Source organism: Hemiscyllium ocellatum, chromosome 36 (assembly GCF_020745735.1).
Source record: "Hemiscyllium ocellatum isolate sHemOce1 chromosome 36, sHemOce1.pat.X.cur, whole genome shotgun sequence".
Taxonomy (NCBI): Eukaryota; Metazoa; Chordata; class Chondrichthyes; order Orectolobiformes; family Hemiscylliidae; genus Hemiscyllium; species Hemiscyllium ocellatum.
The window spans coordinates 43,322,475-43,340,031 of NC_083436.1; the positions used below are offsets into that span (position 1 = coordinate 43,322,475).

At 43.1% G+C, this 17,557-nt stretch overlaps 2 protein-coding genes across 2 annotated transcripts in view; both read right to left on the reverse strand.

Moving 5' to 3' along the window:
- dnajb14 (DnaJ heat shock protein family (Hsp40) member B14) overlaps positions 1 to 6,201 on the reverse strand; it is a 41,111-nt gene extending 34,910 nt beyond the window's left edge. The window contains exon 1 of the mRNA XM_060851347.1: positions 5,836 to 6,201. Coding sequence (XP_060707330.1) covers positions 5,836 to 5,968 — 133 coding nt within the window. The 5' untranslated portion in view covers positions 5,969 to 6,201. The remainder of the gene's footprint in view (positions 1 to 5,835) is intronic.
- Positions 6,202 to 14,511: 8,310 nt separating this feature from the next.
- LOC132833215 (histone H2A.Z) lies at positions 14,512 to 17,263 on the reverse strand. The gene is made up of 5 exons (XM_060851295.1): positions 17,161 to 17,263; positions 16,919 to 16,996; positions 16,519 to 16,632; positions 15,748 to 15,877; positions 14,512 to 15,006 (listed from the first exon to the last, which is right to left on the reverse strand). The coding sequence occupies exons 1-5, from the start codon at positions 17,161 to 17,163 to the stop codon at positions 14,945 to 14,947; spliced, it is 387 nt and encodes a 128-aa protein (XP_060707278.1). The 5' UTR covers positions 17,164 to 17,263; the 3' UTR covers positions 14,512 to 14,944.
- Positions 17,264 to 17,557: the final 294 nt, after the last annotated feature.

Sequence of the window (17,557 nt, forward strand, 5' to 3'; positions counted from 1 at the left end):
GCAAGTTCCCCTCCAACCCACTCACCACCCTGACTTGGAAATATATCGCCGTTCCTGCACAGTTATTGGGTCAAAATCCTGGAATTCCCTCCCTACCGGCATTGTGGGTCAACCCACAACAAGTGGACTGCAGCGGTCCAAGGAGGCAGCTCACCACCCTTTCTCAAGGGCAAGTAAGGATGGGCTATCCATGCTGGCCCAGCTAGCGATGCCCAAATCTCACAAATGAGTTAAAAAAAAGGTAGATTTCTCCCAGGCTGGAGGTGGTTTCCTCAGGAGAAAATTCCAAACTGTGGGTATTAAGCATCTGAAAGTACAAAAAAGGAAGGATTTACATTTCTATAGCACCGTTCACACTTTCAGGAAGCATTTAGAGCCAACGAGGCAGTCACCATTGTGATGGAAGAACAGCAGCTATCAGTTTTCACACAGAAAGCCCCTGGAATGATGTATTATGATAATGACCATGGACCATGTTTCTTGAGTGATGTTGGTTTAGGAATAAATATTTGCTCATGAGTCCAGGGAGACTGTAGTTGCAATAGAGGCCAAGGGATCTTTTGCATCCACTTGAAGGGGCAGACAACCTCAACTAATTAAGAACAGAAAATGCTGGAAAAACTCAGCAGGTCTGGCAGCATCTGTAGAGAGACTCAACATTTCTGACCCAGTGACCCTGCTTCAGGACCATGTGTACCTTGATGTAATGTTTCATTTAAAGACAGCCCCTCTGACTCCCTCAGCACTGCACATGGTCAAAGTGCTCAAGTCTCTCTCCCCATAGCCTCCTGAAACAGAGGCTAGGACCCTGCCACTGAACTCAAGCCAACATTGCAGTGGAGGACACAAGAAAGGCCAGTGAGTCAGTGAATTCGAGGGTGTGAGTTGTGAAGTACAGATGGCGGAAGGATGAGATTATGCGTCAATTTAATGGTAAAGGTAAAAAATTTAAATCTACAACAATGGCGGTCACAATATGTATCAGTGAAGATGGAAAGATTTAGTATGGGAAAATGAAAGAGTTACTTTATTTGAAAACAGTGATTCTATTGCATTTGTGGCACCAAAGTAAATATTCTTGAAAGTTCCAACTGCAACAGTAATTGGCCTAAAGGGGAATTTGATATTAGTCACTTGCTTTAAAAGCTGTGATTGGAGGACAGTACGATCAGTCATTCACCCCCCTCAGGACTCTGCGCTGGAGAAATCAGCCTCACAAATTAGAGTTTACCAATAAACAAACCAAAAGAACTGCAGCTGCTGTAAATCAGAAACAAAACCAGAAGTTGCTGTTCTGAGGAAGGGTCACTGGACCCAAAACATTAACTTTGATTTCTCTCCACAGATGCTGCCAGACATAAAGTCATAGAGTCACAGAGATGTACAGCACGGAAACAGACCCTTCGGTCCAACTCGTCCATGCAACCAGATATCCCAACCCAATCTAGTCCCACCTGCCAGCACCTGGCCCATATCCCTCCAAACCCTTCCTATTCATATACCCATCCAGATGCCTCTTAAATGTTGCAATTGTACCAACCTCCACCACATCCTCTGGCAACTCATTCCATACACGTACCACCCTCTGCATGGTTTGCCCCTCAGGTCTCTTTTATATCTTTCCCCTCTCACCCTAAACCTATGCCCATTAGTTCTGCTCTCCCCCATCCCAGGGAAGAGACTATGTCTATTTATCCTATCCGTGAATCTCATAATTGTATAAACCTCTATAAGGTCATCCCTCAGCCTCCGACACTCCAGGGAAAACAGCCCCAGCCTGTTCAGCCTCTCACTTTAGCTCATGTCCTCCAACCCTGGCAACTTCCTTATAAATCTTTTCTGAAATCTTTCACAACATCCTTCCAATAGGAAGGAGACCAGATGCGCATGCAATATTCCAAATATTGAGCTTTTCCAGCAATTTCTGTATTTGTTACAGACTTTAACAAGAATTGCTTTCTGCATAATGAGAAGATCTTTAAAAATGACTCCTGCAGGGTCCCAGGTTAATACAGTCATATTCTTTCACTGTCTTTGAAACAATGGTTCAGAAAAGTTTGGAAACTCTATCCCTCTGAGTGGGATCAATCCTTTATTAAGTATTTTCACTGGGTGTGGATCATTTTACAGTGGCCCATTTTATAGTTAAACAAAATTCTACTAAATGCAAAACATCAACGGTAAGACTGAATGTGTAGTACAGAAACAGACTATTCCACCCCTCCACAATCAACTCATGCTTTCATTTCTCTCTCCTTCATGCATTTAGCTTGCCCTTAAGAAATTACTTTGATCTGAAACCACCCATAATCACAGAGAGTAGGTTTGTGTAATATCACAAATTGTGTGATTGCTTATAAAGCTGGATAACTTTCATATTTCTGGATTTCTCTGCTACACTGCTCACAGGATCATGAAGGCATCCCAAGCTGCTTCACAGGATCATGAAGGCACAAAATCGGATGTTGAGCCACACAAGACAACATCGGGACAAGTCGCATCTACCGAGTGAGGGGGGCCAGGTTCAAGCAATGTCTTCAAAAGGAGAGAGGAGCAGAGAGAGAATTCCAGAGCTCAACCCCTTAGCAGCTGGCTGCACAGCCAGCAAAGGGGAGAAAGTGCGCGAGGGAGAAAGATTGTTAGAGATGAAGCATAAACAAACAAGACTTTCAAGTACTCTGGAGGCTTACAAAAGTATAAATAGACTATGCATTCTAGCTGCGGAGGCACCTAAATGGTTCAAAAATGACATTGTCATTCTGTCACAAGCGAATTCAAATGTACTGGTAGTCTCAAATTAAATAAAATTACCTCAATGCCAGTAACCATACATTGAGCACATAGCATCTTAAATGCATGATAGACCTGCCAATCAAAACACGTTTTGGTTTCATATTTGCCAATGCACGTTGACTCTCAGAAGGTCACCTTCAAGTTAAACACTTTCCCTCCCCCCCCTCTCATCACAATCAGGCAACATTACTTTCAAAGAGGGAGCTGGAAACTTCAGCTCAAAACACCTTGTCCTACCCAAGTACTCATTGGCTATTCCAAGAACCATAAATTCTAGAAGTGGCATCCTCAGAGATGCACAAAGACACCTCATCTGCTAGGAGAAAAACAGTATAATTTAAAAATAAATATATAAATACAAATAATTTTTTTAAAAATTGCATCCATACTGATTGTAGCAATCACATGCACTTTTATTTTGAAACCGCAGACAGTATTTGAAGATCCTGCAGGGTTTTGACAGCGTGGTTATGGACACAGTATTCCTCTTGTGGGAGAATACTAGGACCTGAAGTGTTAACCCTGCTTTCTCTCCACAGATACTGCCAAACCTGCTGAGTTTTTCCAGCAATATCTACTTTTGTTTAGAACTGAGGGTCACCGTTTCAAAATAAGGGGTTACCCATTTAAAACAGAGATGAGGTGAGTGAGGGATATGGGTCTTTGGGACTGTCTTCCTCAAAAGGCAGGGGTAGGTAGAATACTGATAGAGCTGAAAGATTATTGGAGATTGCAGAATAATCAGATCAGCTGCAATCTTATTGAATTGCGAAGTAGTATTGAGGGGACGGATAGCCACAGCCTGCTCCTTGTTTGGGTATTCAGTTGAATCAGAATAGCAACAAGAGTCTGTAATCCATATGGCCTACATAGTTACTGAAGGCTGACCCCTCACCTTCTCATAGGCCATTAGGGTTGCAACACCTACTCCCAATTTCTATGTTATCACCTGACTTGCAAAGCTCCCACTAGACAGTCAAAGTTACAATTTTCATTTGGCATAATAAGCAGAGCTGAGGTTATTGTAAACTCCTTGGGGATGGGGAGAGGCTGTAGGGCTACAAGAAACAAGAATACACATAACTATTAGCCAGGAAAAAAAGCACTTGGTCAGTAATTGATTGATCAAGTAACTGCAGGCTTGGGAATCTGGAACTGATTTACAACTAGGTCCCCACAGATAGTTGGATTGATCACTAGCTGGGTCCTGGAAATCTGGGACTGATCACGAACTGGGTCCTAGAAATCTGGGACTGATCAACAGCTGGGATTCCAGGATTAATCACCCACTGGGCCCGTGAAGCTGGGATTGACTGCTCCATCCCAGGAATCTGGGATTGACAGACAGCTGGGGCCCCTGGGAATCTGGGATTAGAGTCATAGAGATGTACAGCATGGAAACAGACCCTTCGGTCCAACCCATCCATGCCGACCAGATATCCCAACCCAATCTAGTCCCATCTGCCAGCACCCGGCTCATATCCCTCCAAACCCTTCCTATTCTTATACCCATCCAAAAGCCTCTTAAATGTTGCAATTGTACCAGCCTCTAGCACATCCTCTGGCAGCTCATTCCATACACGTACCACGCTCTGTGTGAAAAAGTTGCCCCTTAGGTCTCTTTTATATCTTTCCCCTCTCACCCTAAACCTATGACCTCTAGTTCTGGACTCCCCGAACCCAGGGAAAAGACTTTGTCTATTTATCCTGTCCATGCGCCTCATAATTTTGTAAACCTCTATAAGGTCACCACTCAGCCTCCAACGCTCCAGGGAAAACAGCCCCAGCCTGTTCAGCCTCTCCCTGTAGCTCAGATCCTCCAACCCTGGCAACATCCTTATAAATCTTTTCTGAACCCTTTCAAATTTCACAACATCTTTCTGATAAGAAAGAGACCAGCATTGCACGCAATATTCCAACAGTGGCCTAACTAATGTCCTGTACAGCCGCAACATGACCTCCCAACTCCTGTACTCAATACTCTGACCAATAAAGGAAAGCATACCAAACGCCGCCTTCACTATCCTATCTATCTGTGACTCCACTTTCAAGGAGCTATGAACCTGCACTCCAAGGTCTCTTTGTTCAGCAACACTCCCTAGGACCTTACCATTAAGTGTGTAAGTCCTGCTAAGATTTGCTTTCCCAAAATGCAGCACCTCGCTTTTATCTGAATTAAACTCCATCTGCCACTTCTCAGCCCATTGGCCCATCTGGTCCAGATCCTGTTGTAATTTGAGGTAACCCTCTTTGCTGTCCACGACACCTCCAATTTTGGTGTCATCTGCAAACTTACTAACTTATGCTCGCATCCAAATCATTTATGTAAATAACAAAAAGTAGAGGACCAGTACCGATCCTTATGGCACTCCAGATTGATTGACAGCTGGAGGCTTTGGGAATCTAGGATTGGTGGGAATCTTGGATTGATTGACAGCTGGGGGCCCTGGGAATCTGGGATTGATTGACAGCTGGGCCCTGGAATCTGGGATTGATGGACAGCTGGAGGCCCTGGGAATCTGGGATTGATTGACAGCTGGGGACCCTGGGAATCTGGGATTGATGGACAGCTAGGCCCTGGGCATTTGGGATTGATGGACAGCTGGGGTCCCTGGGAATCTGTGATTGATGGACAGCTGGGCCCTGGGAATCTGGGATTGATTGACAGCTGGGGGCCCTGGGAATCTGTGATTGATGGACAGCTGGGCCCTGGGAATCTGGGATTGATTGACAGCTGGGGGCCCTGGGAATCTGTGATTGATGGACAGCTGGGCCCTGGGAATCTGGGATTGATTGACAGCTGGGGGCCCTGGGAATCTGGGATTGAAGGACAGCTGGGGTCCCTGGGAATCTGTGATTGATGGACAGCTGGGGGATCTGGTGCAATCAGCGCTTGTTGCAACATCAGAGCCACATTGCAAACCAAGCTGCCATCCCTGACCGTGGGAAATCCTTCCCCCTCGAACCCTGGGCCCTCTCGCAGTTTATATTTTCTGAAGCGATCCCTCTCCCCCTCCTCCATTTCCCTACTTGCAGCCTCACCTTTCGCCTCGGCAGAGGGATACAGCTTCTCCGCCTTGTTGAGGAATTTGAGCGCTTTCTCCGGCTCTCCTTCCCGGAAAGCTTTCCTGGCAATCTGCAAACACTTCTCCGCCTCGTCCTTGTTCCCTTCCATGGTTTAACTTCCTCCTCCTCCTCCTCTTCCTTTAGCCGGAGTCTTTAACCAGGAAATAAACAGGTTGCACACCCAGACCATCAACCTGCAACCTCCAGCCCACTCAATACCAACCCCGGGCAGTCGCCCTCCTGCACCTCACACCCCGATGCTGCTCGGCTTTAATGGAAAAATCATTTCTTAAAATAAAAAAAACCACTTGGTGGCGAAATGTAAGTTTAGGAATCGTCAGCTCCTCGCCCAGTCTCTTTGAACCAATGACAGCCCTGGTTTATCTGTCGGACCCGCCTTGAAGCCAACAATAAGCTGCATTTGGAGAGCGCCTTTAACTTATTTAGTTTATCTTAAAGATCCCAAAGCATTTCATAGCAGTATTTACTAAAACAAAGTCAGAAGCCACACGACACCAAGTGTCCTCATATCTCCTTAAGATCTCATGTTCCTTTACATAATGCAAAGTTAAAAATTAAAATCACACAGCACCAACTTATAGTCCAACAGGTTTATTTGGAAGCACTAGCTTTTGCAGCGCTGCACCTTTATCAACCATCTGATGATGGAGCAGCCCTCCGAAAGCTATTGTTTCCAATTAAACTTGTTGGACTATAACCTGGTATTGTGTGATTTTTTAATTTTGTCCACCTCAGTACAACACCGGCACCTCCAAATTATTACACAATGTAATATCCTCCTGATGTGGCTCAAACCCTGTTTGAGTGAAGATGTGGAGGTGTCGGTGTTGGACTGGAGTGAATAAAGTCAGAAGCTACATGACACCAGGATATAGTCCAACAGGTTTATTCGAAATCACAAGCCTTAGTGGTGAAACCTGATGAAGGAGCAGTACTCTGAAAAGTTTCAAATAAACCTGTTGGCCTGTAACAAATTAAAGAACTGCAGATGCTGTAGTCAGGAACAAAAACAAAAGTTGCTGGAAAAGCTCAGCAGGTCTGGCAATATCTGTGAAGAGAAATCAAAGTTAAAGGCTTTGGGTCCAGTGACCCTTCCTCAGAAGCCATAATATTTACAGCAATATTATTCAAAAACATAGTATCACTTTTCCCATTAATGTTCTCAACATCCACTCTGTGTTGCTACGTCTCTTGACCTTCCCACTTCTACACTGTCAAACTGTGTGTCCAGCATCAGTACTGAGGGTCAAGAAATTTCTTTCCCCTGAGGAACTTCATTCATAGGAACAGGAATAGATCATTCAGCCCCGAAACCCTGTTCCATCATTGAATGAAATCATGGCTGACCTGTGACCTAACTTCACCTATCTGCCTTTTGCCAATATCCCTTAATTCCTTTGCTTAGCAAAAAATTGTGTTAGATTTAAAATCTGTTATATAAAACAAAAATTGGTGATAAAACCCAGCAGGTCAAGCACAATACATGGAGAGGGTAAAAGGGTTAATGTTATAGATTGAGATGATCTGTAGACTGACTGCACTGTTGGTGTCCTGTTTGTCCTGAGATGAGTTTTCACCTCAAATTTGTGCCAGCACTAAAACCTGAAAAGTACTGCAGAAGAAATGATCCTGGATCAGGGATTGTGTAGAATCCATACAGGTGGAGGCAAGAAATAACGAGATGAAATCACTGGAAATCACTTATAGTCCACCTAACAGTTGCAGTTTTGTAAGACAGATAATAAACCAGGAGACTTCTGAGCTTTTCAAAAAAGGTAGTACATTAACATGAGTGACTTTAATCTTCATGCAGGTTTGGAAAGTCAAATTGGCAGAGGTAACCATGAGGATTAACTCATAGTGTTTTTGGAACTGTTTCCCAGATCAATATGTTGCAGATCCCAATCAGGGACAAAGCTATTTGGATCCGGTGACATGTAATATTGCAGATTTAATAGATGATCTAGGAGTAAAAGAAACCATTGGATACAGTTACCATAACATGGTAGAATTTAGGATTCAGTTTGAGCGTGAGAAAATTGGGTTAGAAACAGCTGCTTAGATAAGGGTAATTACAAAGACATGAGGACAGAGTTTGCTGGAGTGGACTGGGAAAGGAGTTTATTCGAGAAGATAATTGATGAACAATGGCAGGTGTTTAAGAAAATGATATATCCCAATGAGGAAGAAAGATTTTAGGAAGGGGATACGCCAACCATAGTTAACCAAGGAAGTAAAGGATAGTGACAAATTGAAAGAAAAATGCAATATAGCAACAATCAGTGGAAGTTTTAACAACCAACAAAAGACAACCAAAATCATAATCTCAGAATAAGGGGTCACCCATTTAAAGCAGAGACGAGGAGGAACTCCTTCTTTCAGGAGGTAGTGAATCTGTGAAATTTTTTACTACAGAGGACTGTCAAGGCTGGGTTATTAAGTATATTTAAGACTGAAATAGGCAGATTTTTAATCAGTAGGGGAATCAAGGTTATGGGGAAAAGGCAAGAAAGTGGAGTTGAAGATTGTCAGATTAGCCATGATCTAATTGAATGTCAGAGCAGATACAATGGACCAAATGGCTGACATCTGCTTGTGGACTGTCTATTATCACCTCCTTGACGTAACCCAAGTCTGCATCTATATGCTACAGAAACTTTCTGTCTTTGTTACCCCTCGACTTAATGCAATATCCTCCTGATGTGGCTCAAATCCTGTTTGGGTGAGGATGTGGAGGTGCCAGTGGTGGACTGGGGTGAACAAAGTCAGAAGCTACATGACACCAGGATATAGTCCAACAGGTTTATTCGAAATCACAAGCCTTCGTGGTGAAACCTGATGAAGATGCAGTGCTCCTTCCAATACATCTCAGGCTTTTCTCAAACTTTGTATCCTCTGTAAGCTTGAGGTCATCCCAAACTCTGTTCTCATTCCCTTATAATTACCCTTATCTAAGCATACCAGTTGATTCTGACCCAATTTTCTCACACTCAAACTGAATCCTAAATTCTACCATGTTATGGTAACTGTATCCAATGATTTCTTTTACTTATAGATCATTTATTAAATCTGCAATATTACATGTCACCAGATCCAAATAGTTTGATCCCTGATTTGGATCTGCAACATATTGATCTGGGAAACAGTTCCAAAAACACTGTGAGTTAATCCTCATGGTTACCTCTGCCAATTTGATTTTCCAAACCTGCATGAAGATTAAAGTCACTCATGTTAATGTACTACCTTTTTTGAAAAGCTCAGAAGTCTCCTGGTTTATTATCTGACTTACAAAACTGCGACTGTTAGGTGGACTATAAGTGATTTCCAGTGATTTCATCTCCTTATTTCTTGCCTCCACCTGTACGGATTCTACACATTCCCCGATCCAGGATCATTTCTTCTGCTGTACTTTTTAGTGTTGGCACAAATTCATCTCAGGACAAACAGGACACCAACAGTGCAGTCAGTTTACAGATCACCTCAATCTATACATTAACCCTTTTACCCTCTCCATGGATTGTGCTTGACCTGCTGGGTTTAGCCACCAATTTTTGTTTTATATGACGCATTTTAAATTTGACATAATTTTTTGTTAAGCGAAGGAATTAAGAGATATTGGCAAAAGGCAGATAGATGAAGTTAGGTCACAAATCAGCCATGATTTCATTCAGCAATTGAACAAACTTTAGGGGCTGAATGATCTATTCCTGTTCCTCAGGTGAAAGAAATTTCTTGCCCTTCAGTATTGGATGTTGGACACGCAGTTTGACAGTTTAGAAGTGGGAAGGTCAAGAGACGTGATGGCAACACTACTGGGAGTAGTGAATACTGTTTTGAATAATATTGCTGTGAGTATGGAGTCATATACAAGACCGTGTAAGGATGGCAGATTTCCTTCCCAAAAGTACATTAGTGAACCACATGGGTTTCAATGTCTCCATTACTAATACTAGCTTTTTGCCCTATTTAATCCCTAAGTGTTGTGGTGTGATTAATCTCATAACTCCAAATCATTAGTTCAAATCCCTAAATTGCTTTTAGACCACTGAATAACCACTAGGTAACTGTACATCAGAAACTTGCAGAATGACTTTCTAATATAAGTTCAGTCTTGATGCATCCTCATACCCACTTGTCTGTTTGGCATAGTACATTGGTGAAAATAGGTGAAACCGAGCAGAGGCAGTGGATGAATGGGCACCGCACAACAATCAACAGATAGGAGTGTTCCCTCCCAGTTGGGGAACATTTCAATGGTCCAGGACATTTGACCTCAGACCTTCGGGTGACCATCCTCCAAGGCGGACTTCGGGACAGGCAGCAACAAAAAGTGGCCGAGCAGAGGCTGATAGCTAAGTTCGGTACCCATAGAGAGGGTCTCAACTGGGATCTTGGGTTCATGTCACACTACAGGTGACCACCATTGCACTATACACACACACACACACTTAGACACCTTTACACTCACATACACAGAGATACGCTCTCTCTCACACACAGACACTCACAACCCCCCCACCCAGACAGATACACGTTTTTGCGGTGAATTTGTACTTGCAGGGTTACATTGTACTTTGCTCAAAAACTGCATAAATCCATGTAAGACTCTGTTAACTCACTTTTTAAGATTAGTATCAGTCTAAACATTATGGCACAGACAACAGCACATAGTGGGGTAACACCAATTATTGAAGTTAACCTGAGAATTTAACTTTCAAAAAAGGTTTTGTGATTTACATATGAAAAAAGTGAAACTAACATGGTCATTCTAACAGATGAGACTTAACAATCAAGTTATTTTTCAATGTATAATTTCAGTTACATTGCACTGTGAACATTTGCTTTAAATTGTGTCTTAAAATTGCGTCCTCCACAACCACACGATGAAGGAGCAGCGCTCCGAAAGCTAGCGCTTCCAATTAAACCTGTTGGACTATAACCTGGTCGTGTGTGATTTTTAACTTTGTCTTCCACTTTGGAAGTGGTGAATATTCCTTTACCTACCAAAGTTGTTTCTAATGCTTACAGGATCTGCTTGAGACAATTTTTTGTCAATAAAGTCATCATCTCAGGCATCACAATATGCAGCTGTGCAGTTGTTTTTCTGAATTTCTTTTTGAAAAATCAGAGTTTGGGGCTTAATAACCAGAGATTGCTCCTCTTGTCAGCTGCTGTCCAGCTGGGGCTGTGAGACTTGAAAAAAAAACAAGAGGCCATAGATCTGAAATAAATGTCAATAATCTTTTATAAAATAACTTGCATGAAATTTCAAAATGCTTTGATGCAGCAAGTGGTACACAATTGGGGGAGGGGTGGTGGTGAAAAGAAAGAACCACAGGAGGAAAGAAATGTAAGAACAAAGTTCTGCAAAAAAAGTAATTAAAGTTACTTTTAGCCAGACCAAGTGTCAAGAAACTTGACACGGTGGCTAGCACTGCTGCCTCACAGCGCCAGGGACCTGGGTTCAAATCCCGCCTCAGGCGACTGACTGTGTGGAGTTTGCACATTCTCCCCGTGTTTGCGTGGGTTTCCTCCCACAGTCCAAAGATGTGCGGGTCAGGCGAATTGGCCATGCTAAATTGCCTGTAGTGTTAGGTAAGGGGTATATGTAGGGGTATGGGTGGGTTGTCGCTTCAGTGGGTCGGTGTGGACTTGTTGGGCCGAAGGGCCTGTTTCCACACTGTAAGTAATCTAATCTAATCTAAACTGTCAGTTAGTTACCAGGGGGTACAGATCTAAAATAGAAATAAAACTGAAGAAAATGCTCTTTTCCAGTCAAAGGGTTTTTACATTTGGTAATTCACAACCTGAAAGGGTGTTAAAAGTCAAGCTTCCACATGAAAACTTCCAAAGGCAATTGGACATGGAGGGGACTAATTTCATAGTGATACGGGATAAAAGCCTGGGGGGCTTAGAATAGCTCTTCCAGGGAGCTCTCTCAAACACAAGGCCAAATGACCTGATGTAAGTTTCTATAGGAAACTAAATTTACATGCATATGGGTTTTGAGAGTGTGCTTAGCAGATGAAATTTCTCAAAATGTGGAATTATTTTAAAAGGACTAGAAACAATGAACTGATCCCAGCAAAGGTTTGATAAATGCTATGAACAATCCCAAATGCTATGAACAATCCCAATTTATACCTTCTGCCTCCTAATGGTACAGTAATAGTGCATAGATGTCACAGGTAAAAGTTTTTTAAAATTCATTCATGGAATAAAGATGCCAATCAGCATTTATTGCCCCTCTTTAAATGTCTTGGAAAAGTAAGTGGACTCCATTCTTGTAGCCATGTTTGGGATTTACACAGCCAGTACTGTTAGGAGGGGAGTTCCACAATTAGGACAGTCAGGGCAAAAAGTGACAACATATCTCTGTGCCACAATGGTGCATTCAGGGAGATTTGCAGGTGATGTTCCCACCTTTTTACTGCCCTTTCCATTCTAGGTGCTAGCAATCATGGGTTTGAAACTTGCTAAGGCTATCCCCTGTAGAGATATAATGAATGAGCCGTGTGGACAGCTAGGGCTTGTTTCCACTGAAATTAAGATGAACAAGTGACTTTATTGACAAAAGATCCGATATGGTTTAGACAAAGTGGACACGGAAATTGCAAATCTTCTCCTGAGTGCAATACTGAAAAGGCACTATTACAAAATTAAGGGTCAGACTATTTGCCAAAGGAGATATTGTATAGGAAACAAACAATGTTTTATAAAGTGTAAAGATTAAAACATCTCTGAAAAGGTGACCTATGATTCCTACAAATCTTACACCAACTGACATAAAACATTCATCTTGAGCGTTCAGATTTTGAGTTTTAGGTTATCTAATGGGTGCAAATAAAAGGAAGTCCTGCATATGCCTGAAAGGTCAACACTCCTGCTCCTTGGGTGCTGCCTGACCTGCTGTATCTTTTCAAACACCATTGTTTTCAACCGACTCACCAGCATCTGCAGTCCTCACTTTTGCCTCAACAAACGTAGGCACCACACAAGAAAGGAATTTAGGAAGAATGAGAATTCCCTTTTACAAACTATTTCGTAAGATGCACTTCTGAGGTCACTGACCTTAAATCACTCAGGCAGCTTTTATTTCAAAATTAGAATCTCAGTTCAGAAGAGGCCCCACAACCCAAAGTCTGCACAAATAAACTAAATCGAACTAGCCCCATTTTCCAGCATTTGGTCTATTACCTGTTGTGAGGACATTAAATAGTCATCTAAGTATAGAGACACAGCATGGGAACATACCCTTCAGTCCAACTCATCTATGCTGATATTTCCCAAACTAGCCCCACCTGTCTGCATTTGGCCCATATATACTGTTAAGGATTGAGATGGATATGTCTAGATGCATATCTAGATCTACCACTTCATTCCACAGATGAACTACATGGAAATATCATCCCTCAGGTCCCATTTATATCTTTCTACTTTCACCATAAAATTTTGCCCTCCGGTTCTGGACTCCCCCAATCCCGGAGATGATCAAAAGAAATGAAGTTGTCCACCTTAACAAGCCTCCCAGGGTTAAGTCAATCAACAGTTACACAGACACTTTGAACAGCAGCCTTTCATACAAATGAAAACTAGAATAAATTAATGTTCTGATGCAAGATAAACAAGCAGAGTTGTTAAAAAGTGCATGTGGAGGGATCAAAATGATGAATTCAAGTAGAGGAAAAGGTAAAAAGTAATTTCATAATAAAGGTTCAAACTCAGTGCAAAGCCCAGATAGAATCAAGCAGAAAGAGAACAAAGTTTCACTGATTTCATTATTTTCAATCCTGGTATTCATACTTGCGTTCAACTGTCCACTGTTGAGTACAAACTTGATCTCAAACTTTGACATCTTAATCCAGCTACATTTCAGTGTATTGAAGTTATTCCCATGATTACATACACCCACACTTGAATTTCACCAGTGTAGTAACTGAGTTCATCATCAACCTCTGAAGAAACCAAACTGTCTTGTTACAGCCTTGAAAAAACAAATACGATGAGGTCTTTGACCAGGATTGGTTTGTAGTAAAAAAAAATAAGAGCCTGTTTGATGGGGACCACGTGGAAGGACCATATGGAAGTGTGATAGTTTCAGGACAAAGACAAAGAAACTGGTCAAAGCATCTATGGGGCAAATTGAGGAAACATTCTTTGCATGTTAGTTAAGTAATTAACAGGCAGAACATGGCAAATTATGAAGGACCAAAAAGGGTGAATTGTCAATGCAACACTATCACACACAGGGCAAGTCAGGTTCCACACCCAGGGAAGTTGAAGTAACAGTGGAATATTAAAAGCAATACCATGCAATAGCTGGATAAAAGCAAATCACTGCAAATGCTGGATTCTGAAACCAAAAGAGAAAATGCTGGAAAATCTCAGCAGGTCTGGCATCATCTGTAACGAGATAAAAAAAGCTGACTTTTAGAGTCCAAATGACCCTTTGTCAAAGCTTTGACAAAGGGTCAGGTAGACTCAAGAACATCAGCTCTTTTCTCTCCAACCAGCAGCTGCCACACCATTTTAAAAACAGACAAGATGACACTTTATTGCTGGGTAAACTCCATTTCTGTGGTTAACCACAGAACTCTTGTATTCTCAAAAAAAAAAACAAAACACTAGATGGCCATTTAATACATTTTATTGAAAACTTCATACACCAATAGACAGAACAAACAGTCAGAACAAACCATCTGGATTTAAATCTACTTCAAAAATAAAAGTCATACAAGCAGTGAGCTCTTCCTGCATTTAAAACACTGCAACAGGGATGCTATGAAAAGGCAGTAACCAGGAAACAAATCCAGATCACCTAGATACAGTCCCACCTTGGAGGATATGGTCCCAGATTTGGCTTTCCCAGACTAGTGCACACGGAAGTTTGATTGAGCTTTACTTTTAAAAAGACCCCTCCCCGAATACTATTGAGATAAAAATGTCTATGCAATCACATTTTAGAAGTCCAGTGTCTTTCCAGTCAGATTCCTCCAACTTTCTACATCTGATTATTTGGAGATGGAGTCCTGAGTATAACGAGCCAAAAAGGAAGTTTCCATTATCAAACAGTCTTCTGTTGTCCTTTTTTGCCAATCAGGGATTTGTGAATGTGAGGAATGACTCCTGGAATACAAGATAAGTGAGCAGTGAGGACACCACAGTCTGGAAGCATAAGGTTTTGCAGGGAAGGGGAAAGAGGAACAAAAACATTCAAACACCTTAAGTGAACAGAGACAGGTGTACAGTACAGAAACTGACCCTTGCATCCAACAAGTCCATGCTAACCAAATACCATTAAATCAATCTAGTCCCATATCACTGTTAAACCCATCCTATGTACACATCCAGACATCTTTCAAGTGTTGTAACTGTACCAGCATCAACCATTTTCTCTCATTCCATACATGCACCATTCTGCTTGAAAGTGCCCCTTAGGTATCCTCTCTCCTTAAACCTAGGCCCTCTTATTTTGGACTTCCCGACACAAAGGAAAAGACCTGTCTATTTACCCTATCCATAACAGTTATGGATATGAACCACTACAAGGTCATCCCTCAGCTTCTAACACTGCATAGAAGTTGGCCTCAGCTTATTCAGCCTCTCCTTACAACTCAAAACCTCCAACTAAACAAAATCTTTATAAATAGTTTCTACTTACTTTTCAAGTTTCACAGCATCTTTCTGATAGAGGGAGAGCAGAACTGCACAGTATTGTAAAGGCGTCCTGTACAGTCACAACATGACCTCCCAACCTCTATACTCGATGCTGACCAACTAAAGGAAAGCAAGCCAAATGGTCTTCTTCACTCCTATCGCTCACTAAATTCACTTTCAGGGAGCTATGACTTAAAAACATTAACTCACCACCACCAGCAATTGTAGCCTTGATTAAGGAATCCAACTCTTCATCACCACGAATGGCAAGTTGCAAGTGACGAGGAGTAATGCGCTTTACCTTCAAGTCTTTGGATGCATTTCCTGCAAGCTCGAGTACCTGGCAGAAAGGCAAACCAACTCATGGCTAAGAACTGATCTAATTGAATACAAATCAAGTGAAGGGCATAATAAGTCATAACACTGAAATCAAATATAAAAAAAGGTGATAAAAAACATTTGCCAGAGAAACTCAGCAGGCAACATCTGGAGTGAGAGAAATTAATGTGGAACCCTGAATGCATTTTTCACAGAAGGAGTCAGTGAAAACTCAAAACTGAGATTAGTTGTAGAGGGGGGTAGGGACCAAAGATGACAGAACTTCAGAAGAGTCAACCAATGGTGGGGATTTTAAGTAAAGCAAAAATCCAAAAGTTTGAAATGCAGCAGACTACCAGCTACTATAAATAAAATATCACTCCCAAAAAGGGCATGAAAAGCAAGCCCGAATCAAAGTAAACAAGAATCCTAAAGCAGCTAAGGCATGGTCCTTCCGCAGTTAAGTAGATACGTCTGATTTAATCCTTAAACCTCAACAAGGGACAAAGTGATGACTACCGGAACCTTCCATTCGGCAACGCCACCCAAGCCGGAACGCTGTCCTCGACCCACACCAGGCGTCAGCAGCCCGGAACCTTTCCGGTGACGGACCTCGCGTCCATGGAGCCGCGGCCTGGAGCGCTCCCCAACCCCCACACTCACCTCAGCCGTCAGATACTCCAGGATGGCCGCGCTGTAAACCGCCGCCGTGGCGCCCACCCGCCCGTGGCTGGTAGTCCTGGACTTCAGGTGCCTGTGGATGCGACCGACCGGGAACTGCGGAAATAATTTTTTTTAAAAAAAAAACCAAGACGGCGGTGAGGAAAACGACCGAAAACCCGCGACGTGAAACACTACATTTATGTGTCGGGGGAGGAGGGGGGCGTGAAGAGAGACATTTCCGGCCGCAGCCAGTTCCCGGGGGAGGGGGGAGGGGCGTGTTAAGAAATATTGTGAGCGGCGCCCGCCCGCATTCACTGGTGTCGCGCGGGACTGGCCCCTGGTGCAGCCGCCCGCTCCCGCAGTCAGTCAGCGGGAAGGAAGCGGAGGAGAGCGCACTGACCTGGAGGCCTGCTCGCTGCGAGCGGGAAACCGCTTTGGTCTTCGCCTTGCCGGAGTCTTTACCCGCTTTACCGCCAGCCTGTCAGAGAATAACAACAACAGCTGAGGTTTTAAAAAAAATACGATGAGATTAGGAAAAAAAAATCGTCGAAATTATTGCTTTCATTTCCTCTCTCGAACTTGCGGATTTATTATGTATGCACTTTCGTTTTAAATTTTTTTTAAAAAATTCCGCTCCCTCACCATCGCCGCCTCGTGTCCTCCAGGCCCCGATTTTCAAACCGCTCTGCGCTCCCGCCCCGGCGCCGCTCCTATTTATAGCCCGGCCCCTGCCTACATCCGGGCCTCAGGCGGCCAATAGAAGCGTTGGCGGGAGGTGGGCGCGCGCGCCGCCAGTGAGGGTCGCGGTTGCGCGCGTGCGCACGCGCCGCGCTCGTTCCCGCCTCCCTTCCCCGGTGCACGTGGTGCCTGCGAGCCCTGTGCAAAAGCGCCAGGGACTTTTGTCCCAAGTTGCATGGCATTGCAGACAATGAGCTTCTCCCAGGGCAGCGCATGTTGCAAAAAACACAGTCACAAGTGCTGGGGAAACTCCAAAATGTGTGGAAAGTTAGCATTTCCAGTCCTTGACACCCTTCTTCAG

Excerpts from the sequence above, each read along its gene's own strand:
- LOC132833215 (XM_060851295.1), bottom strand. Across the intron at positions 15,878-16,518 it reads TGGAGTATCTGACGGCTGAG|GTACTCGAGCTTGCAGGAAA; the intron begins GTGAGTGTGGGG and ends CCTTTCTGCCAG. Across the intron at positions 15,007-15,747 it reads GGCTACAATTGCTGGTGGTG|GAGTCATTCCTCACATTCAC; the intron begins GTGAGTTAATGT and ends CTTGTATTCCAG.